Genomic DNA, 26205 nt, shown 5'->3' with positions numbered 1-26205 from the left:
GACTTTGAGAATGATTCAGGAAAAGGAAACATAGACTATTCAACTTAAAAGCACCCAGCCAGCCAGAGGGTTGAACGTGTCTTTGGATGATAGTACTCAAGAAATTAGGAACACACGAATATATTTTTATGAAAATATATTTGTACAGTTTTTATATTTTTTCCAAGACATCATCTCTCTTTCACATTATCATATTAGTTTTTCTCTCTCTTAAATCACCTCTTTCTCACGAACTACCAACCTCACCTCTTTCTCAATTTAAAATAAAACATCCTCTCTCTAATGGTTCCACATTTTTTCTCTCTCTTCCCGTCTTCACTCATCCACCCATGGAAGAGTTTCGTTGATGAGCCCATGGAAGAGCTTCGTGCCAACCCTTTCCTCATCGAAGAGGTGGTTGATGAAGGGTCGACGTATGCGTTGGCAGAGGCATTACAAGAGAATGGTACAAAACTACAAACAATATTACACACCCAAATTAAGTAATTAAGTCTTAAGATATTGTATGATATATATATATATATGGGGAAGAAAAGAGAGAGAGAAAAACGAAAGACAAAAACAATGCACACATTAATAATGAACGAGAGAAAGGTACTCGCGCGTTACGGCGGTGATAGCTGGGTGGTGATGTAATGGCGGCAAAGTTGATGGGGTGATTTACTTGACGGACTCCGCCTTTAGCCGTATGGGCTCCGCCATCGAATTTAAAAGTTCGTCAAAAGTATATCGAATGACCTTTTTAATGAAAGAGCATGAAATTTTAATAACACCCATATAATTTATCGATGTACGGTTTTTGAGATAAAAGATTTTGAATGAATTAGAGGAATAAAATGATTTATGGAGGATAGAAAAAAAAATGAGTGGTTGAGATTTGAGTAGAGAGACATGGTATTATAGTTATTTTAGGTAAATCTATACTATATTATAAAGCAAATTCTTCATTTCGAAATTTTAAGTTTCAATATTTACTTTCCCAAAATGTCCTATATATATTCTATATTTACCTAAAATAACTATAATACTCTTTCTCTTTCCTTAAATCTCAACCAATAATATTTTTTTTCTCTCTTCCATAAATCATTTATTCTTTCAATTCATTAAAAATCTTTTATCTTAAAAATTGTATCTTGATAAATTATAAAAATTATATGGGTGTTCTTAAAACTTCATGCTCTTTCTTTAGATATGTCATTCGATATATTTTCGACGAATTACTAAATCCAAGGGCGAGCCCGTACGGCTATGACATTTTGACCTGTCACACTTTATGACCTATCACCCCACCATCTTACCGTCGCAACGCGCGGATACTTACTCTCGTATATAATAAATAGGAGAGACATTTTAAAGAAGTAAATGTTGAAATTTAAAATATTAAACAAAGGCTATTTATTTTATAATATACTCGTAGTATAGATATAGATAAAAAGTTTGATATGTATAATATAGAATTTAATAGTGAGATACACACAAATTAACGCAAAGCTGCAGTTTTACTACATTTTCATGGATGCTTCAAAACTCAAACAAGTGTATAAGTATACTACATAGTTGCCTGAAAACCATATTAAAAACCGCATTTTTGACCAACATATATAATTCATAAAAAAGAAAAACTTGTCAAATAACGATCTTTTATTATACTAAAACACAGTTGTTCTAATAATTTATCAACTAATCACAATCCTTGATTTTTTAATGTTGACTTTTGTTTTCAATTTTGACTTTAATTTACATTTTTTTGTTTTTCCATTATAAACTTACACTTTTTACCCAATAATTTTAATATAAATAAAAATATAATACTCAGCTAATATATATTCAATAGAATAATAGTTAATATTTATCCAATAAAATAATAACTAATATATATATCAATATTAATAACATGTAAACCTCATGTATTAAACACGTGCCTAAAATCTAGTATTGAACTATTAGCAACTGGACCCATGATAAGGCGATTTTGAATATAAGCTAGGTAGTTCCAATTAATAGACGTATCTAACTAGAAGTATAGAAACAATAGTTTGCTTGAATAGGATAATGTACGTACGTAATGGTTGAATATAAGGCATCTATATCCCATATAACACGAGTGAGTGACAAGATAGTTTGGGAGGACATAGATTACAATGATGACGTGAGCAAGCCATGTATTGCGTATACAGAGTTAGAGGCAGCTGACTGGTCGAAACGTGTCCACAAACACCCAACTTTTTTAAGTAGTCCGCTTCATCACGTCACAAAGGACCCAGAGGGATTAGCTCCTTCAATTCTTCTTTTTATTTTTTTATTAATATAATAATATATAGTATATATGAAAATGCAAAGCAAGATTCAGACGCAGGCGGCTCATGGTTCTGGCTGAGTGGCTAGTATCATAGGGGTGTATGGTCTAATGGACCCTCGCTCTTGATGAACCTGGTCCTCTTAATTATAATTTGTCCCATCTTTATCCATACATTGACATTACTCCATTTTCCCTTTTACGGAACCCACACGTACAATTTCTCCATTATTTACTACATCTTATTCTATTTTGGCTTCCAAAACATTTTTTTCTTTCTAGGAAAATATACTGTTATTTTTATACATTGTATCGTCTTTAGGCTATAGGTTATTTATGGCTAGATAGTGACAAATAATTAGGTTATTAATTAGTCTTGAGTTTATGTGCTTCTTTTATGTTATCAACTTTATTAGTTTTTAATTAATACCTCTGTGTGCTACTCGATTTTTATCATACTGGCACCATTAGTCAAGGCTGTAGTTCTTCCTTTATTACTCTAATCCCCAAATCATCCTCTGCCAAGTCACTCAACGATTTCCGCCCCTTAACCCTCATCGATTCCATCAAAAAAGTCATATACAAAGTTCTTGCAAACCGTCTTAAGAAAATAATCCATAAGATCATCTCTCCAACCCAATCCGTCTTTCTTTCAGATAGGAACATTCTCGATGGGCCACTCATGTTGAATGAAATTATTGCATGGCTAAAAAAATGCAAAAGGGAAGCATTATGCTTCAAAATTGATTTTGAAAAAGCCTTTGATTCACTGAATTGGAACTTCATTATTTCAGTCATGCAACAGATGGGCTTCCCTGGAAGATGGCTTAAATGGATTCGAGGAATCCTCTCCTCAACTAGATTCGTTGTACTCGTAAATGGATCGCCGACTTCTGAATTTAATTGTGAGCGTGGCGTCCCGCAAGGAGACCCACTTTCTCCCTTTATTATCATCGCCATGGAGGCCTTCTCAAGTGTCATCCAACAGGCCTCGATTCTGGGCCTGATTGCATGCATCAAACTCCCAAATTTCGGGCCCACCATCACACATCTGCTCTATGCAGATGACGCGATTCTAAGTGGAACCTGGTCCCAAACTCACCTCCGGATTAAAGATCAACCTCCACAAATCATGTTTTTATGGCATTGGCTTGAAACAACCAGAAATCAACCTATCCACCAACATACTCAATTGCCAAAGCGGTCATTTCCCCATTACCTATCTTGGTCTTATGGTTGGTGCCAACATGAACCGAGCATGTAACTAGTCCACCGTGATTCAAACCTTTGAAAGCCGTTTATCCATTTGAAAAGTCGCTACCCTCTCGATTGGCGGGAGAATCACCATCATCCGTTCGGTGCTTGATGGTCTTCCATCCTATTATTTCTTGTTGTATAAGGCCCCGGTATGTGTACTTGAAAAACTTGAAAAAATCCGTAATCCTTTTTTTGGGGTGGCGCTAGTATGTCAAAAAAGATTTCCTGGGTCTCTTGGCAAAGGGTTATTGCTCCAATTGATTCGGGTGGGCTTGGGTTGAGTAACCTTCGTTACAAAAACTTGGCCTTACTCACAAAATGGTGGTGGCGTTTTAAAATTGAACCACACAACTTATGGCGACGCACCATCTCTGCAATTCACCACTCAAACCGAGAATGCTCACCTGTTCTGTATAAGTCCAATTTGGTGGGAGCTTGGCAGAATATTGCCAAGTTAAACTCCCACCTCGAATGCATTGATATTTCTTTGCACAACTTATTTGCAGGTTCTATTGGGAATGGAGCATCTATCAGATTTTGGATTGACAGATGGATTGGCGACAACCCACTTTGTAACACTTTCCCGGATTTATTCAAGCTTGAAAGAAGGAAGGACTGCTATATTAAAGACCGGTGCACCGGGAATGGCTTGTTCTCACAATGGGAATGGGACGGGACTTCGTCACCAGTAACCCCAACTGAACTACATCAACTCCAAGAGCTGCTCACGCAGATCCAAAGCTGTAGACTTACGGGAACCGACGACACCTGGAGATGGACTTGCAAGCCATCAGGAATCTTCACAACCAAGTCCATGAAGAACACCCTCATTAAAGCCACGCATGGACCTAACCACTGGATTTTTCCATGGAATCGCCTCGCCCCGATCAAAATCAATATCTTTGGTTGGAAGCTTGAGATGAACAACCTACCTACAACCGACCTTCTTCTACAACGCAACATCACAATCCCTAGCTCCACTTGTCTTATTTGCAATGCCGGTGAGGAACCTTCTCAGCACCTCCTCTTGGATTGTCCTTTTACAGACATGTTATGGAGTTTTCTCCTATCATGGTGCAAACTGCCACTGCGAAAACATACCGTGATCAAAGAACTGTTGAGCTTCATAAAGACCCGCTATTCCCCCTGATAAAGCCAAACTCATCAACCTAATCATCCTCTCATATTGTTGGACAGTTTGGAAGGCTCGCAACAATCGCGTCTTCTCAAATAAAACCACAACATACTGTCTCACTACCAAAGAAATCAAGACTACAAGTTTTCGTTGGCTTACCAATAGAACAAATTCCGATCTTGAATGGCAAAAATGGTGTTCTTTCAATTTTTAGCATCACCTTGCTCTCATGTGTATAATTATCAGTGTACCTACTAGCTCCTTGCTAGTCTTTTATCCAGTTTAATGAAAGTTGAATGTTAAAAAAAAAAAATGGTTATTGTCATCATATTTCTTTTAGCATAGGGTTAATACGATGTAACCAGTAACCATATGAAAATTTGATTTGAATAATTAAGTGGATATCAGCTTCTTTTATATTGTACGTTTATAACTTCTTATGAAAAGTACTTATGAAAATACACACAAAAATACCTGTACTCGTGAAAATTAATGATATCATATGCACTTTATAATTAAAAAAAAAAAGAAAGGAAAAAAACAGAGAGAAATATGGTGGGCTGTCACATCTATGATATTGAGCCAAAAGTTCTATTCTACATATTGGGCTAGTTACTTAATTTGAAGATCAAAGTTTACAAGCTTAGATAAGATTTTTGTGGGCTTGTGGGTAATTGTTCATGGGCTCGTGGCTATTTGTTACATGATAAAAAGTTAAAACTAAAAAAGTAAGAACGAAAAAGATACCATGGCTCTCTATATTTTATCTATATATATATATATATATATTTAACAAATTCATTTGACAAAAACGTGTTTTGATTCTAATCTCGAAGATCTAGAGATGTTAAGCACATTGGATGATTCAGATGATGATAAGTCTGTTTAATTACTTTTTTCTTCAACCGATTTATTACCAACAATGAAGGTCAATGAACAACGTCAACCTCAAGAAGTTGAAACCTCAATACAACAAACATTGATTGCATAGAAAATAGGCAAGTAGTCCAGTTGCATTAAGAGATCACAACATAACAAGGATTAAAGGGGAGGGAATGGTACCCAAAGAGTTAAACTTACCCAAATCATCCTTCAATCAAACCTTCCAACTCATAACTACCCAAATTTACCCAATTCTTACCCAAATCCTAGGCATAACATACCCAATTCATTAAACTTACCCAATTTCTTTTTTTTTTTCCATTTAAATTTAATACATATAATTAAAACCATATAAACATAAAACATAATAAAACATAATTCCATTAAAATTAAAAAAACATAATGCATTAATAATACTAAAATACACATAATAAATAGTAAAACACATAAATAATACTAAAAAATACATAATAAAAACATTTCATAAAATACTAAAATACATAACTAACACTCGGAATAGTCCGAGTCCACAGTACTGTCACCGTCATTGTGGTGAATGTAGCGGTAGGGCTCAGGAGACCCGACAGCGTCGCCGGGTTGAAGAGATACTTACTCCTCCCATGGGTCGCTATAGTAATCTACATATTGACTACCACCGACACTCTCTTGCCAAAATAACTCGTGGTCTAGCGCCCCACTCAACGTCGTATAAGCGGTGGTAAGCTGAAAAATAACTTGATTCAGCCAATCGATTTTCTATCAAAGATATACAAGGTACTCATTTTCCGCCCGTGGTACGAACCAGATTGGGAGCTTCAAGTCGGTTGATTTCTGATTGGTAAGCCGCTTTGTTGTCAAAAACGCTCTGAATGACTTTGTTTACTTCAGAGCGGTGTCTGGAGTCGTTATTCAGGTGAGCTTGGATCGCCATTTTACAATCCTGAAGCTTCATTGTAGTGGATGAAAGTGTGTGTGAAATAAGATGTGTGGAAGAAGATGATGTAAGATATTGAAGAAGATGGTAAAAATTAATAAGTTGTGTGTGAAATAAGATGTGGTTGTGTAGATAAAAGGGGGTAAAAGTCTTTCTTTTTATTTTAAATTACATTCATGTAGCCATTTAGGGGGGTCCACATTTTCCAACATTCAAATCATATACCGGGAGTTTGGTTTCACAAATAGTACCCGATAGGTGGCATTGGTGTTACCGATCGGCTTCGTCGAACCCAAATGGAACCCAACTAGTATCCCCCAAGTGATTATAGATATGTGACAATCATAACAAAATAATTGCTTGAAAGGTTAAAGAGCATTCATTAATAATACGTATTTAAGCATATCTTATGATTCACAAGGCAATATGTCAAATATTATACTAACTACATGTAGTTTCATTAGAAGAAAAGCTTACATTCTTACCACATATAATATAAAGGTTTAAAATTCAATTCATAAAAATCCTATAATCATAACCACTAAATCATACATCATGTTATAAACATTACAAAAAAAAAAATTCATTTATTCACATTTTCTCTAAAGAAGTATGAAAATTTTTTTTAATTTATTCACGCTTAAAAATGTTTAAAAAGTATACACACATAAAAGTGTGAAAATTTTTAAAAAATTATAATTTTTTTACACTTATATATGTGAAAAGAAAAAATTCACATCTAAAAGTGTAAACAAATGTCAAATATATTCACAATTAAAAGTGTGAAAGTCAAATATATTCACACGAAAAAGGTGTTGAGAAATTTGGTGTTATAAATTATTTCTTACACTTTTAAGTGTGAACAAACGATATTGTTTTACACACTTGGAAGTGTGATTTTTTTCCCTCACATATATAAATGTGAAAAATTTATGATTTTTCAAATTTTTTCACACTTTTAAATATGAATACTTTTTAAACATTTTTAAGTGTGAACAAATTAAGAAATTTCTTACACACTTGTAGTGAGATAGAGAGTCAACCATTGACTGATTTGATTCGCCGATAATCAAACCATTTGCACAATTTCATCAAATAATAAAATTATGGGTCAATTTTGAACTAATTTAATTCGTCGATAGTTAAACTTTTATAAAAAGTTATCAAAGATCAAAATTATCAGACAGGTACTCGTACGTTGCAGAGACAAGTTACTTTTGGTAAATCATGAGTATTGAATGTCAGAAATGTAAAATGTATAGAAGTATTTCAAAGGCTTAATAAATTTTAAAGAGAAAAAAGAGACATTTGTTATATTAAACGAGCAATAGTACTCGTGTAATGCGGCCGTAAGATGGTGGGAGTGATAGGTCATAAGAGGTGATAAGTTATAGAGTGTGATAGCCAAATGCCTTAGTTGGACGGGCTCCGTACTCGGATTTAAAATTTGTCGAAAGTATATCGAATGACATCTTTAATGAAAGAACATGAAATTTTAAAAACATCCATACAATTTTTATAATTTATCGATATACGATTTTTGAGATAGAAGATTTTGAATAAATTAGAATAATAAAATGATTTATGTAGGAGTGAGAAAAAAATGAGTGATTGAGATTTGAGGAGAGAAAAAAAATGAGTGGTTAGGATTTAAAGGTATTATAGATATATTATGTATAGATATTTAAATTAGTGAATAAAGAAGGAAGGTAATTTAGGTAGTTCAGTTCATATTTTGAGATTTATTAATGAAACTTGCTAAAAAGTCAATTATCAACCGATTTGATTAGTCTATAATAAATCTTTTTTGCACAAAATTTCTCAAACATCAAGATTATCCTATACCAAAATTTGTTTAGACGTCAAGACATGCTAAACTGAGTAGCCACTTGTTACTATATTTGGTCAAACATCAGTCATTCCAAAAGCCACAACGACAACAATGAAGATGAAGAATCTTCTCCTCAATCCGATTACCCGACCCATTTCAAGAAACCCGTTAATCCTAACCATAATCTTCACCTTGTATCAAACAACCATTATAACATCTTTTCCAAAACCCCCACCAATTCCAATCTTACCCATACCCACTTCAAACCAGCTTTCTTGGCAACTTTCAGAAATGGCCCTCTTTCTCCATTTTGGGCCCAACACTTTTACTGACACAGAGTGGGGATCGGGTCATGCCGACCCATCAGTGTTCAACCCGAGTTCATTAGATGCAACCCAATGGGTCAATGTTGCTAAAGAAAATGGGTTTTCTCGGGTCATCCTGACTGCAAAACATCACGATGGGTTTTGTTTATGGCCATCTGATTACACAGATTACAGTGTGAAATCCAGTCCTTGGAGAGATGGGAATGGTGACGTGGTGGGTGAGCTGGCAGAAGCTGCTGCAAAAGAGGGGATACAATTGGGGTTGTATCTATCTCCATGGGACAGACATGAAGTTACTTATGGGAAAACACAAGAGTATAATGAGTATTATTTGGCTCAAATGACTGAATTGCTCACTAGGTAATAATCAACTTCTGTTTTTTTTCTCAATTTGTTCGGTTTTGCATTTCGAAATTGATTAAAATTATCGTAGATAGTTTGTGTTTATTGTGCGTGAAATGTATCCGACTCATTATATACAACAACAATAACAACAGGACCTAATCCCTGAGCGGGGTACGAGGGAGGTAAGTTGTAGACAGTCTTACCTGTACCCAAAGGTAGAGAGATTTCTTCCATAAGGACCTCCGGCCAAAGAGATAAAAGTAGGAAAGTGCGAAATGTTTAGTTACCATACCTATCGGCTGAAAATAGTCTAGGAAGATATACCTGTCTGCCGAGTATCCATCGGCTACATTAAGAGAAGAGAAGAATAGCAAACATACGACCTAACATACTTTAGCACAAGTCGACAATACATAAACACTAGCAACCATATTGTATCCAACTTTTTATATAATGTTATATATTCTTGGTATATTTGACCTCTTATAACCTGTAAACCTGTAGGTAGTGATGGTTTGTATATATGGTTGCTATGTCTGGAAAAAAAAAGTTACAGAAGTTTGAAATTTATGGGTTTCTTGCTTAAGAGGTCACAAGATAGATGCATTCATACCATATGGAAATTTAAGGTCTGATAGACATAAAACATGTTTAGGGACTTCGGAAGTATGATAAGTGCAATAGAAATGATAAGGTTGTTACATTTTCATGTACATCATACAATGTATCACATAACGATTAGTTTATTGTTTAGGAGTCATAAATAGCGACATAAGTAGCAGTTATTATTTGATGATTCGAGGTTTGTTGTACGTGCAAATTTTTTTTTAAAAATTTCCAAACGAACAACTAATTTTCTGATTATGATAATGCTCAAACTGTGACAAAACAGGTCCGCCTTACATAGTGTTCATTTTACATGTAACTTTGTTAATAATGAAATAATTACACTTTTCAAATACTGAAATAACCGAGATTCACAACTGATTATCGAACAGTAGAAGCACATCTAAACATGGTCTTATGCAGCCTATGTGTACTGATCATTTTGTATTGCATAACCACTTTCAAAAGAAAATGCCAAAACCCCTAATTTAAGTTGATTGTAACAGGTACGGGAATGTAAAGGAAGTATGGCTAGATGGTGCTAAAGGGGAAGGAGAGAAAGACATGGAGTATTTCTTTGAGAATTGGTTTAGCCTGATCCACCAGCTGCAGCCTGGTTCAGTCATATTCTCTGACGCTGGTCCAGATGTCAGATGGGTCGGGGACGAGGGTGGTTATGCAAGCACCACCTGTTGGTCACTTTTCAATCGGAGCAATGCTGCCATTGGTGACACAGATCCTAAATACTCTCAAGGTGGAGATCTGCTAGGACATGATTGGGTACCAGCTGAATGTGATGTTTCCATCAGGCCCGGCTGGTTTTGGCATCCATCCGAACTTCCTAGATCTGCCACAAACCTCCTTGAATTGTATTATAATTCGGTAGGGCGAAACTGTCTTTTACTACTAAACGTGCCACCAAATTCTTCAGGTTTGATATCCGAAGAAGACATTAAAGTCCTTGGAGAGTTTTCTAACCTCAAAAGATCCATATTTTCAAATAATCTAGCCAAAACTGCCACCGTCTCTGCTAGCAGCACTCGTGGTGGTTATAATGATACACGCTTCACCTCTCGTTCTATCTTGGAAGAAGGTATTTTTACTTATTGGGCTCCTATTAAGAATCAATCTCACTGGGTAATATATCTAGATTTTCAAGAATCTATGAGTTTTAATGTTGTACAAATACAAGAACCCATTCAAATGGGTCAGAGAATTGTTAAGTTTCATGTGGATGTTGTCAATGAAGACGGTGAATGGTATAGAGTTTTTAATGGGACCACGGTAGGTTACCGGAGGATACTACGCTTCCAAACTGTGAAAACTAAGAGCCTACGGCTTGTTATTGACCAGTCTAGGGCAGACCCGTTGGTCGCTTATTTGGGAGTTCACATTGATACAGTTTCTATAATTGGGAGCAATAAGAGTAACACTACCACAAGTTTTAATGGCAGTCATCTTCAGCAAAAGATTGTATATAATCACACACATATTTCTTCAATGTAGTTTTTTTGTGAACTGTCATGTGTTCTTTGTAAGAGAAGGAACAAAACTGTAACATTTTCAATATACATTACCATTCTTTGTTTAAAAAGAAAATACCATGAATCAAGTTATCTTGAAGTCTTGGAAAAGGCAAGCAACCATAGAGACTTATCTATCAATTTCCATTTGGAGATGAAGATCTGTATGTGAAGTCTTTAATGGTATGGTGTAAAGTTGTATGCTTCAATGTACTTTTAGATTTATTATCTTTTATTTTAAAATTTTCATATTATTGCTACATGCTACAATAACCAAATAGGCTGTGAGAAAGGTACTTATGCCAGTGGGACAAATGGTAAATTACAATGTAAAGTTGTGTATTTGGATGTTGGGTATGCTTAGTTTTTAAAATGGTATTATGTAATAAATTGTCTATCGGAAATTTAGTAATTTGAACTACCCGTGTTTTACAAATTGGTCAGACTGCATGTGTTTTCCTTCTAAAAAGAGACATCAATCACTATCTTTCCCAGCAGCAACAATGGAGATCAAGAGATCTGAAGAGCATTATCATATTCCCAGCCTAATTACTCGACCCGTATCAAGAAACCCATTGATCATCATCATCTTCACTCTCTACCCCTCCACTATTACCAATCCCTTCCCAGAACCTCCACCGACTCCAATCTTACCCTTCCAGGCTCTCAGGGTTGGCAATGTTCCTTCACTTTGGACCCATCACATTCACAGGTGAAGAATGGGACTCTATACATGTTAACCCAGCGGGCAACGGTCTTTAACCTGATTGCGCTTAACGTGACCGGTGACCCATCGGGCATCGGGTCACTGTAATGAAGGAAACAGGTTTTCTAGGGTCATACTAACAGCAAAACACCATTATGGGTTTTGTTTGTGAATTGTGGCCATGGAGAAATGGGAAGGGCGATGTGGCAAGTGAATTGGCTAAAGCTGCTGAAAAAGCAGGAATTTAGTTGGGTATTTATCTTTCTCTGTGAGATAGACATGAACTAGTTGCTCCATGGGAAGGCGTAACATTGTGTTGACATTTGGGTAGCAATTATAGTTTAACATTTTGCTATTGAAAATTTCCTTTGTGTCATCTTAAACTGTAACAAATACAGGGAAGTAAAGGAAGTATTTGAAGATGCTGGTAAAGGAAAAGAAGCTGAGGACATGCGATATTTCTATTAAAACTGGGTTAGCCTGATCCACTAGTTGCAGCCTTGTTCGGTTATGCTCTCCTGTTATGGTCCAGACATCAGATGGGTCGGCAATGAGGAAGGTTACGTGAGTAGCACATGTTGCCCGCTTTTAATCGGACATGGCTGCTATGGCCGCCACTGGTCCTGGCATTGATCTCAAGTCAGTCTGGTTTATGTCAAAACGAAGATGCAGACTTGACTTTGGTATTTGAAGCGTTTAATTAATTGTAACATATGCATCCTAACAGGTACTTGCAAGTTGGAGATCTGCTAGGACATGATTGGGGACACCTAAATGTGATGTTTCCATCAGGCCCCGTAGGTTTTAACAGCCATCTGAGTTTCCTGAATCCACCAAAAACCTCCTTGAACTGTACTACAATTCAGTAGGGTGAAACCGTCTTTTACTAAATGTCTAAATGTGCCACCATCTCTTCAGGTTTGATAACTAAAGAAGATGCTAACATCCTCGAAGATTTTTCTAACCTGAAAAAATCAACCTTTTCCCATAATTTAGTGAAAACGGGCATTATTTCTGCTAGCGGTAAGCAAGGTGGTTATAATTACACGTGGTTTGGCGCCAGTTCCATCGTTTAATCGAGTCAAAACAAATTATTTAAGTATATAACAAAATCTTGGAGCGATCCTACTCAAACTGGGCCGAGTGCCAGGTGCTGCTGCACTTGACTCATCCAATATGTGGTTCTACCACTTCTCCGTGAAGAAGGCATCTACACTAGTGGGCTCCTAATAAGAATCTATATCACTGGGAAATCTATCTGTAATTTAAAGAACCCGTGAGTTTCAATGTTATACAAGTGCAAGTACCAATTTAAATGGGTTAGAGAAGTTTTGAGCGGGACCAAGGTCGCTAACAGACGACTATTATGGTTCCTGAGGGTAGAAAGTTAACTCGTGATCGACAAGTCTAGGTCAGACCCACTGGTTGCTTATTTGCCTATATGGGACTATATGTTGATACAGTGTCTATAATTGGGAATTTAAAGAATCCGTGAGTATCAGTGTTATACAAGTGCAGACTATTATGGTTCCTGAGGGTAGAAAGTTAACTCATGATCGACAAGTCTAGGTCAGACCCACTGGTTGCTTATTTGCATATTTGGGACTATATGTTGATACAGTGTCTATAATTGGGAATTTCAAGAATCCGTGAGTATCAGTGTTATACAGTGCAAGTATGCTAACAGACGACTATTATGGTTCCTGAGGGTAGAAAGTTTATTGACAAGTAGTCAGACCCACTGGTTGCTTATTTGCCTATTTGGGATTTTATGTTGATACAGTGCCTATAATTGGGAATTTGAAGAATCCTTGAGTTTCAGTTTTATACAAGAGCAAGTACCAATTCAAATGGGTCAGAGAAGTTTTGAGCAGGACCACGGTTGATAACAGATGACTATTATGGTTCCTGAGGGTAGAAAGTTAACTCGTGATCAACAAGTCTAGGTCAGACCCACTGGTTGCTTATTTGCCTATTCTGGACTTTATGTTGATATAGTGTCTATAATTGGGAACACACAGTGACCTCAAACTCTCTTTTTAACTTAAAGGGTAGCCTCTATTCAAGTTCTGCACCAGATCATGTATCATTGCACTCATGTTTCCTCAATAGAATAAATCCCATTATCTTATGATTAGAGTAAACAAGAAGTAATACATTTTGTCGAATTCGTTCACAAACCATGTTTCAAGCTGCAGGAATCAAGTTATCTTGATGTCATGAAGAAGCCGGGCAGCCATGGACCCATATCTTCGTGCCTCCCAATCACTGAGATCTTTGGGTTCTGTTGGTAATGTATTATCAACTTCATATTCGATTTTGCTATCGGTATCATCTTCGGTTTTTTCAGCTGCGCCAATTTCGATGAGGGGATCTAGATTTATGTTCCCTTCTGGACTCTTTAAGGTCATGATGTAAAGTTGTATACTTGGATGTTTGTACTTGATGTCCATCTATGGAATAGAATACAGTCTTGAGGACGACCAACATCTAATGATCTAAAAATCAATGTAATTAATGTAGTTGTAAAATCATATTTACCTTTGATTTGGGCACCATTTTCACTTCAAAGTGCTTCTTCCATAACTGTATCATTTGTTCATGAACATTTGTTGAACGAATTTCATGACCAATCTACAGAAAAAGAACAGGTAAGAGTCATGTGTGCATAACATTGGATGAGTAAGAGATTAGTTTTGTTGAACAATTACCACAATTGTGGTTTTAGGTCCCGACAACGCAAGCATTGTTTGCAGTAGTGGTTCCAGGAGATGCTCGGCATAGACCTTGTAATAACAATGAAAGAATTAAAATCACATTCTTCCGATTTACAAAGATTGAATAGACCAAGTCTGGTTTTAGGTGAACATACAACATCAGTGCCAATAATGTAGTCAAAAGGTGGATCAAGTTCCCTTATATGGTCGTTGTTACCCCAGCTGAGCTCTGCAGCAGTAATGGATCCAATAGAATCTATAATAGCATAGCCTTCATAGTGTTAGCTCAGGAATTGAACCAAGTCTTAATTGGAAGCAAGAGACGGGAATCACAACATCGAGTTCACCCAGCCCAGATTGTTTTGATCGATACTAAAGAAAGACACGTTTTGTCCTGTTACCAAACTCGCCCAACCCACTCATCTTGGTATTCGGTCATAAAGGAAACAAAACAATCAAAGATTGACAAACCTGCATCAGGATTCATCTGCATGATTCTAGAAAAATTGCGCTCAACATTTCGCCCTAAAAGTGGAAGAACCTCAACTTGGTCAGTTGAAACAACATCACATCCAAGCATTGCCATGCCTAAGAAAGAAAGGAACTTCAAATCCTATAAGGCCATAAAATAGAATTGGACTAACAAGATTTTTTTTTTTTTGAACAGCAGTGGTGATTGGACTCAGCGGCATTGCCTGTGCCTCTTCATCGTCCGGTAGAGATCGACCACGTCACCAGCACAGTCAATCCGAGGGCATGACTGGCGGTGGAAGTCCCACTACCGTTCTGGAGAAAACCAGCTAAATGCTAGAGAAACCCCCATGCCCCACCTCATTGGCAAGGACTTCCCAATATGCATTTCAAAGGTTTCGAATCCATGACAAGATTTGAACCACCTATTTGGCCACAACATATTTGCTTAATTGAATCCACAAAATTCCTTTATCTATATTATAAATTCGAAATTATCAAAGACTAACTTGTCAGTTCTCACCAAAACCTGCAACCCCACAACCTGCCCCGAGTTCAATAACACGTTTGCCTTTTAGTTTAGAAGGACAAAACCTTCCCTTCCTGCAATTTCTCTCCTACGGTATAAGAAGAAAAAAGATCAAGCCATCAGCATTTGTTCATAAGCTATCATGTTGTAAATAGCTCTTAAAAGGAACGATAAACGTTACCAGATACTTGACCAATACCATAGAAGCATCCCAAACAGTTGTCCCTAAATGCTTAGAATTCGGATCCTAACAACACAAAGTCTTAAATTAAAAAAACACATTTCTAAACATCGAAATAGTTATGTAATGGAATCATGACAAAACCTGAGAAAACTGCAGCTGATAGCCGAAAACTTCAAACGAAACAGCCGAAGTTTGTGGTGAATTTAACCTAAAACACAAAACTATCACTATTATACGCATTTTTTTAAATAAAACAACCAAAGGCATTTCTGGAAGCAGTCTCTTGACATTCCCAAAAGCAAAGAAAAAATATGTAAAAACAAGTGTTTACCTGTCAGCCTCCATTTTGGTTATAAGAATACTGATAATCAGTATACAATTTCACTGCAGTAAAAACCCAGATGAGTAAATATTTGAAAGATTATATATAGATATATGATAATAATGAATTCGAGATATATGAAAGATTACACATGTATGATAAAAATGAATTCTCTACATAAAAAGTAGAAAAATTTACCTGAAAGTTATAAATTAGAATCAGGGGGGAAGTAATTTCCAGATGGGGGTTTGAAGTATTCCAAAAAAAAGAAGGTTCGTTGGTGGTTTTATCAGTTAATAAAAGTGTATTTGTTTGTGAAGAAAAATAAAAAGTGCATGCGGTGAACGTGGATCGAACACGTGACCTTCAGATCTTCAGTCTGACGCTCTCCCAACTGAGCTATCCCCGCTTCATGTATTTCTTCTTCAGCTAGATATACAAACTGGTTAAAGCCGAGAAATAGATGTTTTTTTTCCTAGCTCCAAAGTAAACATAACATTCATCTGAAAAAAAACTGACATAACTAATGCAGTTATTAATGTTTCTCTTAACTGAAACTATTCCGTATTTTGGAACGGATGGAGTATTATGATACCCGGCTTGTAAAGCCCACGCTGTAAGTTTGTAGACGGTGTTCATGTTTTGTTTATCTAGATATACAGACAAGTATTAATTGGTTAGGGCCAGAATAAAACCTAATGATACCCGTTATAAGTTTTCATTAGGCAACGATATGTAAGCCACCTTTTTTAGCGAGACAATATATACTAAGTTATGTTTTGGTGTACTGATTGTTTTGAGTTCCGTTTATACGACCTTCAAATGTATTTACTCGACTCTATTACATTTACACCATTAGTGCATCACTGTTAATACGTTATAAGAGGGTAACAAATGAAAAGTCATGTTTCTTTGCAAATTTCTTGACAAGTATAGTAATGTATACAAGTACTTCAAATGGGAATTGGCAAATTGATGTTTACTTACAAGTAAATCTTTCTTTAAAAGTAACAATATGCATTAAAACATCAAATACTTTGAACAGTTACATGTTTAAAACTTTACTGTCATTCTCTATGATCATGGAAGAATAGTCTTTCCATTTTTGTTTTGAGTAAGTTTGCCTGTTGTCCAAAGCTGTAGCATCTGTAATGCAGCAATCGGTTGATCCATAGGAACCATATGTCCAGCATTATGAACCTTAAGAAATGTAAGTGGCCCATGACTCTTCATAATTCCGGCTTCTTTTCCACCTACTACAAATGAAACGTTCGAAGCTGCCACAAACTGGTTCTGACCAGACCATGACATTGCATTGACCCAATTATAATTCCCTGCAAATTTCCCAATATTTTCAATAAAATGACATTTCTAGTGGTTTCTTTTTCGGGTTATTGCATATATAGTAACATAATTTTGTGTAACACAATTTGCTTTTTGCCCTCAAAAGACTAAGGGGTCATTTGTTAAAAGATTCTATTACTAAGGGAATTTGGATTTCCTTCCTTGTCATAGGAAATTCCTAATACCTTTCCATCAAATCCCATTAAAAGCTTTGAACCGAACGGTCCCTAAGGATTTTAAAATGTTTTCAGTTCGATAATCTTGTAAAATAGCCCGATCTCAAACACAACATCGGTGCAGGTAAGGGAAATAGCCTACATAGTCAAAGTTATTGACATGTCAGCTACCACGTCGTTAGTTTGGCCAGGTAATTCGGGCAGGTTGCTCTAAACGCAAAATGTTGGTAAGCTTGAGCCTTTCTAAGGCTAAATTTAAGGCGATATATTATTCTTTATCTTAGCAATTTTCAAGTCAAGAACTTACCAATCCAATTGCAAATAAGATCATATTCTCCCGCATATATGAGCATCTCAATTCCTTGCTCCAAAAGTGCCGGAATCCCGACCTCAAGATCTCTCATCCAATCATCAAGCATGGCGTCATACACTGATCTACTACACGAAACAAAATCTATGTCGCTTGGAACACCTAAAGCTGTTTTCACCGATGATTCACTTAGAAAGTTTTCCATGTTTGAGAAATCATAGCACAAAGATCCCTTGCATGGTATTCTAATATCATAATACTACAAAAAGAGAACATATGAAGAGTCAGACAGTTAGATTTTAATACTTCTATGTATAAATATTACAATTTCAGGCAAGTAATATAGTTTCTTACATTTATATTTCCTGCGATATCCAGGATATCCTCGAAAATTTGCTCACATATTGCCAGCGCCATTTCACATGAGGTTGTACCTGTTGTACCTGAAGCCATAATCCATAACAACATCACGATATGGTTAAATTAGAGGTTCCAGTTAATGACTCATTTATCTTAATGCTCCTAGGCCAATGAATCACCTCGCATACAAGCTTCTAATTAGTTGGTTGAAAGATTTAGATAATTATTGTAATTATAATGGGCGTGTTAAATACTTAAATGTTTATGACTGACTTTTAGTATAATTAATGGACACAAGTTTTTATTTTTCTGGTTGCCTGACCCAACCCATACTGAAACCAGAATATTTTATCCCAACCCTTTTTGGCTCATGGCGCAACCCGCCCTACCTGCCTGTCTTGTCAGGTATTCAAAAGATGAATCTTTGCTAAAAGGTTGGAAAGAAACACAAGTCAAATATATGAAGAATGCTTACCACATTCTTTGATTGCCGCTTCACAATCTGGGATTTGTTGGTTTATTTGAGAGTAATCTGATTGTGATATCAAGCTGTTAGCTAAAGCATAATCAGTGTAAGCTTTATACTGTATCGCAGGATCGGTAAGCCCATTTCCAATTCCAAAACCCTTCAAGTTTATATGAATGCCTTCTTTTTTCTGATTTCCTTGGTTAACTCGAGAAGCAAAAGCTGGAATGTAGTGCCCGGCATATGATTCCCCGGTGATGTAGAAGTCATTGTTTACATAATCAGGATGCGCCTTAAAAAATGCCTAGATACATGGAATGATTTCAAGATTTATGCATTACTAGAAAACTGTAATCAGAAACATCCTAAATTTTAGTTTAGTACTACAGAGTTTAGATTGTTGGACTAAGTAAAAGACTAATTAGGATGACAGCCACAAACCTGCAAAAAGAAGTAGAGATCATTGCTGACTCCAGTTTCATCGTGGCGGGTGTCTTGGTCGCTAGAACTATAACTGAATCCAGTTCCTGTGGGTTGATCAACATATATCAAGTTTGAAACCTGTTTCATGAAAAGTAGCTCGTGAGCAATTTTGATACATTCGAAGGTTGAATAAAATTAGCTCGGTTTACAACTTATATCTAACTGGTCAAATGGATAAAGTACATCCAAAGTTAAGCTTTTGAGGCAAACGGGCCAAACAGATCGATGAAAATAAAGTTTATGCATAAAAATCATTTTATCGAAAATTATAATTATATACCTTAAAAGTTATATAACTTTTTTTGCAATCATGCTATACGAGTATACACACTAATTATTTACAAAAGAAACCAAATTCTGGACATCAAGTGTTTCACACGGGCCGTTTTGACTAGTGCAAAGATTCCATTTGACCCGCGTATTTCAACCTCTAATTCAAAGAATCAAAGAATGTTTTTCAAGCCAAACAAACCTTATCCCAACCATAGTCATTCCAAACAAGAGACAAGTTGTTGGTAAGTTTAAAAGGACCATTTTCATAAAAGAGAGCCAATTCACTGCTGCATCCTGGTCCTCCAGTAAGCCATATGACTACTGGATCACTTTTGGCCTTTCTTGATTCAAAGAAAAAATAGAACATCCTGTACAAGAAAGTTCATGTTCAAGTAAATGCGGTAATAAATATATTTTATCTTTATTACCCATCTTAGAACTTTTACAACACAAAACCTCCCGACATGGGTGGGATATGAGAAGGTCCGATGTAGACAATTATACCTCTATCCGAAGATAGAGAGACTTCAAAAGAGTGTGGAATTAGAACTCTTAGCTTTCTTTAAAAATGCCAACCACTTTAATATTCCAATCATTGAAAGTTTACAAGAAAATCTACATATATAGAATAAAAGGACTAGACAACTTTCCCACCCAATATTCCTAACATGTTCCTAACTTCCTTATTTTCAAAGGATTGGTGTTATTTTTTCTTCTTAAAAGTTCATATCCTTATATCATTACCATAGAACCTATATAAACATATCATAAAAGATTAGTGTCAATCTTTCTTGAATTTAATGCACGCATAACGAAAGTCTAAACTGCATAGATAAAGACTGCATTTTTCACACCAAATATGATCTTGAATTCACAAAGTTTAAGGTAAAATATGTAGTCACATTAACAAGTATCAAGAAAACACTAGTACAAACCGGGCATCAACCGTATGTTCAATACGATAATATCCAGCATGTTGGGCAAGATCATGAACTGTGGCACCCGAGTCACCAAGAACCGATAAAGACAACCGTTTTTCAACGATCCCTCCTCGTGTAACCTTTAGTTCTTGATCAAGAGATGAAGTATGGTTGTAGGACTTGGCTATATTAATATCAAGTTTTGGATGCAAGTTGAGGTCTTTGATAAGTTGATGGCCTGTTTTTTTCAAAGATTTTGAATGATGAAATGAATAAGGATTATTAATGTTTCTTGGAAATGATGATGGAATGAAAACAAGAACAAGAAATGGAATGAGATAGAGTATTTGAGGATGAAAAGAAGTAGCCATATTGATTGTGAAGAGAAGATAGAAGCTAGAAAGAAAAAGTGTGTGGGGAGTTTGATGGATATATGTATATGTATGGAATATATATAGTGTTTGATAGTGAGTTTGTGATTCTTGGATTAGTGTGTGAAAGAGCTGTGATTCATTCACATTATGTAAGGGAGTGCATGAAAATGAAAGGGAGCTCAACCTAACTATGGGGATGTTCCTGTGATTTGTCCTTTGATATGATTCCATAGTTGCATTCTTTATCACAAAACACTCATTTGACTCTTTCTTCAACCTTTTTTTCTTTTTGAATTTTTTATGGTTAACTTTGACTAACATAATTACTACTCACATTAATATCTATACTCCTATATAAAGGTTATCACCCCTTCCATTTTTAGAAATAATTACTCAAATGTTACAGGGAAATTTACCAAATTGCCCCTTAATAAAAACCCACTATGAAAAGTGTTTTATAAATTACCAACTTTGCCCTTAATTAATTAATTTACACCATAAACCCTTATTTTAATACTTAACACTTTAAACCCTTATCTTCTAAAACTTTTCACTATCACAATTACATCAACCTATACCACTTGACACCGCCACCACTACCAACAGTACCATCACCGCCACCACTAGACCGTCTTCTACACCACCGCCGCCGCATTGCGCGGGTATCATGCTCGTGATAATTAATGGAAGATATATGTTCATTATATGGAATTAATCCATCCATATGCCTAATAAAATTAATGCTCAAAGATTCATGTATGTTGTTCAATGTTTCACTTATATACATAGAACTTCTTTAAATAGTTGATCTTTTCGATTTGTTTGTTGGTAATTCTTGCAAAGATAATAGAGAGATTGTTTCAGTTTGAAACTTGACTAAGAAATAGGTCAAAAGTATCAAAGTATTTTCAAATCCGAAATAAATTATTGGGTTTTGATATAAAATGAATTTATCTTTTAACTACTTTTAAAAAGCTTTTACAACTAATTGTTTGTTGCAAAATTTGTAATTTTCTTGTTAGAAAAATAATGTTTACATATGAATATATGATAACCAATTAATATTAGGGCTATTATTATCAAAATTCTATGTAAAACCTAAATAGATTATCGACAGTAAAATGAGCATGCCTTCATCTATATGATTGATTCACGTAAAACAAAATCTTTTGTTTATAATGTTGATGTGGTTTGTGAATTGTGATTTTCTTGATACGGAAGTTGTTTTTCATGTTGATCTCGTTCATCATGTTATTCTTAGGTATCTTTAGCGAGTGTTTTGGATTACGTTTTCAAATTAAATTTTGCGTTTTTAATATTGTGTTTTAAAAATATATGTCTCTATCTGCTTTATCAAAACTGTGATTTCATTCTAAATGGAACATGCTATTGAAACCCCCATTTACTAAGTAAACCCTATAGCATTAATTTTTAGTCAAATTTTTTGTTCATTTATATTTCTAATGTGTTATTTAAACAAATTTTATATCAAACATTAACATTAAATTACATCATATTAAATATGCTCAAACATTGCATTTAATACATCAAATTAAAATTAGTTACAAGAAATTATTAGTATTATTGTTGTTGTTATTATTATTATTATTTTAAGTCATGTGAAAAATTACTGGATTGAATACAAAGCTAAGACCAAAGCTTCCAATTTAAGAGTCTGTTGGTGTGAAATTTATATACATATGTATGTATAGGTGACTAAAAGTTTTGAAAAAATTAATTGTGTTAATAAAAAAAGGACCTACTATAAGTACTCTCATATACTAAGATGCGTTAGTTTGTAAGTTTATTTTTTTTTTCGCTTATACAACGTTTAGATTTATATGATCAACTTTTTCTGCATGAAAGAGTTTTAGTCTATATATTAGATATTTTAATGTTATTGTATTTGGTATTGTTTTTTAAATATTTCTTTATGATTTATGTTATTTTTGGATCTTTATGAAAAAAGAAAATTTATTAATAATATCACTAACACAATTTAATATAAAGATAAAAATATATATATAAACTATTAAATAAAAAGTTTATTAAAAGATATATATATATTTAAAAAAATTATTTTATGAAATAATCGTTAGAAAGAGAAAAGGATAATTAATGTAGTTTATTTAATATGATATCTAATGATTAGGAAAGAAAAAAAAATATTTAATGACATAATTAGTTAAATTAATGATTATATAGGAGTGTATTGGAGGTTTCTTTAAACACTCTCTTCTAAATATTTAATAGCCAAACACTTTTTCTAATTATTTGTATTTTCAAAAACAACAATTAATATAATCAATTAAAATGCAATTTCAAACACCTTATAAATTTCACAACATGGTTGGAAAATTTAATTAGGTCGTTGATAATTTGAGAGCAAAATATAATTTTTTAAGCATGTAGGTAATTCTGTATCAAGACCTAAGATTATTTTAGAAATGTAAATTTTATTTCTTATATATTACACTAGACCTGTTTTTTGAATTTTGAAATACAAAGAATATCATAAAAATAAAACAACATAAAAATAAAAAATTATCAAATTTATCATAACTATCTAGTTAAAATTTTTATCATCATGCATACACCAAGGGCAATATATCTTTGTTTTATTTCTTGTTTTTAAAAGTTTTCAAAAAAAAATTTATTACATGCAAATTCAAGAGTGTATTCTTTTTTTTAAAAAAACACATTCAGTCAATATACGACATCAGAGAAACCTCACCGTATAATAATGAAACCTTGCACGAATCCTAGACAACAAGATGTTGATCATGGGTCGTTACAAGTATTCAGAGGGAAAAATCTCCAGGCTCGTCTTTCCAATAGGATCGAACTTAAGACTTTGGATAAAACCGAAAGTGTCTCTGAGGATGATCACCCAAAGAAAAGTTCAAGAGTATATGTGCAAAAATAACTATCGTATCTCTTGCAATCATCTTCTTCCCTTTATTATCGCGAACTAACATAGTATTTTTCCAATTATTGTTTTTTTTTTAAATAACTCATAAAAAGGTAACCGTTAAATCCAATTAGACCATTTATTATCATGTTTAAAAAGTTACATATATTTTGTACAAGTTTAAGTGAACGAATAATAAAAAAAAAATAAAATAGATAGACATAAAAAATTTAAATAAAAAAAAAAGGAACCCTTGTCTGGTCAAAAATCATTGTACACATGTTGTGTTCTTTATACAAAAAAGGTTGTTATATTGCAACCTATAGAAAACGATCGAATTAGAAGGTTGATAAACTTAGCTACTCAATTTTCATGCTCAAAATTGGTAATAAATTTTTTAATTTCACGTTATATTTATTTTTAAACTTGGTTTTTAATATTCTGTCGCAACCAAACACTATTTTTATTCGACGTGTGCTAATAATTTTGTTTCAGTGTATTGAAAATTTGAAATTTGAAATAATAATGTCCTTGATGTGTTGTTTTCATGAGTTTTATATATACTCTATTTTGATTTTACCGATAGGACAAAATAAACTTAAAACAAACATATTAAGACCCATATCATCTCATATAAAATACGGAGTATTCATTAAATTTTTTTTTGAAAGGCAGTAACGGATAAATGGCTAACACCTCCCACGCGGATGCGTCCACGCCGGTTCATCTCCTGGCAATGCCTTAAAGGTTTTGCTCCTCATGTGTTAGATGAGTATAGCATTGCTAAGGCCCTCTCACCACATTTGCATGTGGCAGGATTTGAACCTGAGACCCCCCAGAAGGAAACCTCTTTGTGGAAAACCCCCTGACCACTGGGCTAACACCCCAATGGCGAGTATTCATTAATTAATCAAACAATATATTCGTATTCTGAATTTAAGCTAGCTAATTGAATTTAAGCTAGCTAATCAAACAATATGACTTTTTTTAGTGGAAAAAAACTATACAATACTATCAATGTTATTGTATTCAAGAAGTAAACTACATAATCTCAAACTCGCAAGTCAACTCTTTATGTTCTTGGTTTCTCCAACATGTTGTCGATAATCTGGTTCACAGTCCGACCCGATGTGTATCGAAATTTAACCAAATCTGTACCAAATTAGACTCTAGTTTAATTAACGCACCATACAAGTTAAAGGACTGTCATTAACAAAACCCTTATTATTATTCATTATTTTATTTTTTATTTTATTTTATTTTCTTGAATATAACCAAATACATTATTCACAGAAAGTCATTACATTACAATGGCAGGTACCCCCTTTTGAATACCAAACCCAATTCTACTAAATACTATGTTTTGGGCCTTTAAGAGTCGAGGAAAGTGCTTATGTGGTATTTACCATAAAATCATTAGTAAAAGTTTTCTTATGTAAACAAAATATTGTGGTGTATATAAAAATTCGTAATCTATATCGATACCTATGGTTGGGTACAGTGGCGGATAAGGACCAAAGGGTTATGGTCCCTCCAAAATTTTGGATCATATTTAGTAATTATATATTATTTAAGAATAAATAAAAGATTTTATGTGTTTTTACCCCCTCAAAAACAAAACATAGATGTAGAAAAGAGAAAATCTAAAACTTCAAAAATATTTGACCCCTCCTGGTATGTTGTTCAAGTCCGCCGCTGGTTGGGTAAGACATACATAGATACAAAGATTAAAGTTAAAGTTATGGATGTTAGCAATGTTTAAAGATTCCACGTTGTTTACTTTGAAGAAGACATACAAATAATGGTCTAATAGTGATCATAGTCCAGGTGTTTTAATTTGGTGAAATCCATGGATTCTTATTTTATTTCATAGTCAACAATGTAACGGTTAATCAATCTCATGTAATAAAAACTATCTGCTCCTCTACGGCGATTACATCATATTCAATAGTAATCTATTTTTTTTTAGCAGCAGTGGTGATTGGACTCAGCGACGTGTCTCTTCATCGTCCGTTATTTAATAGTAATCTTGGTTTGTCCAAACTCCAAAATAATAATCTTGAATTGCTAAATTTCCTGAATAGAAGTTGAAGCACTTTCCAATGCCGATTTGATTAGTTGTTTAAGTAGTGTTTAGCCAATTTGGAGGTAATTGAATATTTGGGTATAGAAGTTTCTTGGCTTTCCAAAAAGTAGAAAAAGAAACGGAACCACCTTCCATGTTTAACTGTCTTTGGATTCATTTGGTCTATAAGTTAGGCCAATGAAACGAAACGATGGATGAAAACAAATCAGATATTCAGAACCAACCAAATGTTTATCGCTACTGACTAGACGTGGCTGGCTCAGTTCACCATTGGTTTGCCATTATCACAGAGAATCTGGTTGTCTCTTGCTATCCCTTAGATTTGCTAGGTTTCCTTTAAATAGACCTGGTGGTATCCGAAACAGATAACCCAACTAGCTTACATGTGGTGTGTTGTTAAGCATGAATATTCATTATGTTCAACTAATTGGATGCAAG

At 34.5% G+C, this 26205-nt stretch overlaps 4 protein-coding genes, 1 non-coding gene and 1 pseudogene across 6 annotated transcripts; 3 read left to right on the top strand and 3 right to left on the bottom strand.

Annotated features, from left to right (window-relative positions):
- Positions 1-282: 282 nt before the first annotated feature.
- LOC122595871 lies at positions 283-4703 on the top strand. The gene is made up of 3 exons (XM_043768339.1): positions 283-445; positions 3091-3531; positions 4060-4703. Exons 1-3 carry the CDS (start codon positions 283-285, stop codon positions 4701-4703), a joined length of 1248 nt encoding a protein of 415 aa, XP_043624274.1.
- A 3686-nt stretch (positions 4704-8389) lies between these two features.
- On the top strand, positions 8390-11344 carry LOC122578133 (alpha-L-fucosidase 1-like). Its single transcript, XM_043750028.1, has 2 exons — positions 8390-9021; positions 10119-11344. The coding sequence occupies exons 1-2, from the start codon at positions 8447-8449 to the stop codon at positions 11116-11118; spliced, it is 1575 nt and encodes a 524-aa protein (XP_043605963.1). The 5' UTR covers positions 8390-8446; the 3' UTR covers positions 11119-11344.
- A 294-nt stretch (positions 11345-11638) lies between these two features.
- LOC122595861 lies at positions 11639-13727 on the top strand (annotated as a pseudogene).
- Positions 13728-13941: 214 nt separating this feature from the next.
- LOC122602416 (protein-lysine methyltransferase METTL21D) lies at positions 13942-16347 on the bottom strand. 2 transcript variants are annotated; one of them, XM_043775102.1, is made up of 10 exons: positions 16263-16347; positions 16074-16126; positions 15884-15950; positions 15740-15805; positions 15553-15646; positions 15030-15146; positions 14714-14814; positions 14553-14627; positions 14383-14475; positions 13942-14294 (listed from the first exon to the last, which is right to left on the bottom strand). In XM_043775102.1, the coding sequence occupies exons 2-10, from the start codon at positions 16085-16087 to the stop codon at positions 14043-14045; spliced, it is 879 nt and encodes a 292-aa protein (XP_043631037.1). In that variant the 5' UTR covers positions 16088-16126; positions 16263-16347; the 3' UTR covers positions 13942-14042. The 2 variants fall into 2 exon arrangements, with proteins under 2 accessions (XP_043631037.1, XP_043631044.1); XM_043775109.1 differs by having other exon boundaries at positions 15030-15083.
- A 53-nt stretch (positions 16348-16400) lies between these two features.
- TRNAF-GAA lies at positions 16401-16473 on the bottom strand. The gene has a single exon. It is a non-coding gene; the product is annotated as a tRNA-Phe (tRNA).
- A 555-nt stretch (positions 16474-17028) lies between these two features.
- LOC122602404 (serine carboxypeptidase-like) lies at positions 17029-20801 on the bottom strand. The gene is made up of 7 exons (XM_043775095.1): positions 20412-20801; positions 19676-19844; positions 19162-19281; positions 18730-19024; positions 18249-18337; positions 17892-18153; positions 17029-17398 (listed from the first exon to the last, which is right to left on the bottom strand). Exons 1-7 carry the CDS (start codon positions 20765-20767, stop codon positions 17145-17147), a joined length of 1545 nt encoding a protein of 514 aa, XP_043631030.1. The 5' UTR covers positions 20768-20801; the 3' UTR covers positions 17029-17144.
- Between the last annotated feature and the right edge of the window lie 5404 nt (positions 20802-26205).

This window comes from Erigeron canadensis, chromosome 1 (genome assembly GCF_010389155.1).
Source record: "Erigeron canadensis isolate Cc75 chromosome 1, C_canadensis_v1, whole genome shotgun sequence".
In the NCBI taxonomy this organism is placed as follows: domain Eukaryota; kingdom Viridiplantae; phylum Streptophyta; class Magnoliopsida; order Asterales; family Asteraceae; genus Erigeron; species Erigeron canadensis.
Note: the sequence above shows the minus strand (reverse complement) of the source record. Positions and strands in the feature narration are given on the sequence as shown.

What these genes read in the sequence shown, in the direction of transcription:
- LOC122595871 (XM_043768339.1), top strand. Translation starts at nt 283, where the DNA reads ATGGTTCCACATTTTTTCTCTCTCTTCCCGTCTTCACTCATCCACCCA. An exon ending in AGAGGCATTACAAGAGAATG is followed by an intron (nt 446 to 3,090) that starts GTACAAAACTAC and finishes TCATTATTTCAG; the next exon opens with TCATGCAACAGATGGGCTTC. An exon ending in TTACCTATCTTGGTCTTATG is followed by an intron (nt 3,532 to 4,059) that starts GTTGGTGCCAAC and finishes ACTTATTTGCAG; the next exon opens with GTTCTATTGGGAATGGAGCA.
- LOC122602404 (XM_043775095.1), bottom strand. Translation starts at nt 20,767, where the DNA reads ATGGCTACTTCTTTTCATCCTCAAATACTCTATCTCATTCCATTTCTT. An exon ending in ATCTCTACTTCTTTTTGCAG is followed by an intron (nt 19,025 to 19,161) that starts GTTTGTGGCTGT and finishes CCATGTATCTAG; the next exon opens with GCATTTTTTAAGGCGCATCC. An exon ending in ATATCGCAGGAAATATAAAT is followed by an intron (nt 18,154 to 18,248) that starts GTAAGAAACTAT and finishes CTCTTTTTGTAG; the next exon opens with TATTATGATATTAGAATACC.
- LOC122578133 (XM_043750028.1), top strand. Translation starts at nt 8,447, where the DNA reads ATGAAGATGAAGAATCTTCTCCTCAATCCGATTACCCGACCCATTTCA. An exon ending in ATGACTGAATTGCTCACTAG is followed by an intron (nt 9,022 to 10,118) that starts GTAATAATCAAC and finishes TGATTGTAACAG; the next exon opens with GTACGGGAATGTAAAGGAAG.
- LOC122602416 (XM_043775102.1), bottom strand. An exon ending in TTGTGGGGTTGCAGGTTTTG is followed by an intron (nt 15,147 to 15,552) that starts GTGAGAACTGAC and finishes TTTCTTTCTTAG; the next exon opens with GCATGGCAATGCTTGGATGT. An exon ending in ACATTATTGGCACTGATGTT is followed by an intron (nt 14,628 to 14,713) that starts GTATGTTCACCT and finishes TGTTATTACAAG; the next exon opens with GTCTATGCCGAGCATCTCCT.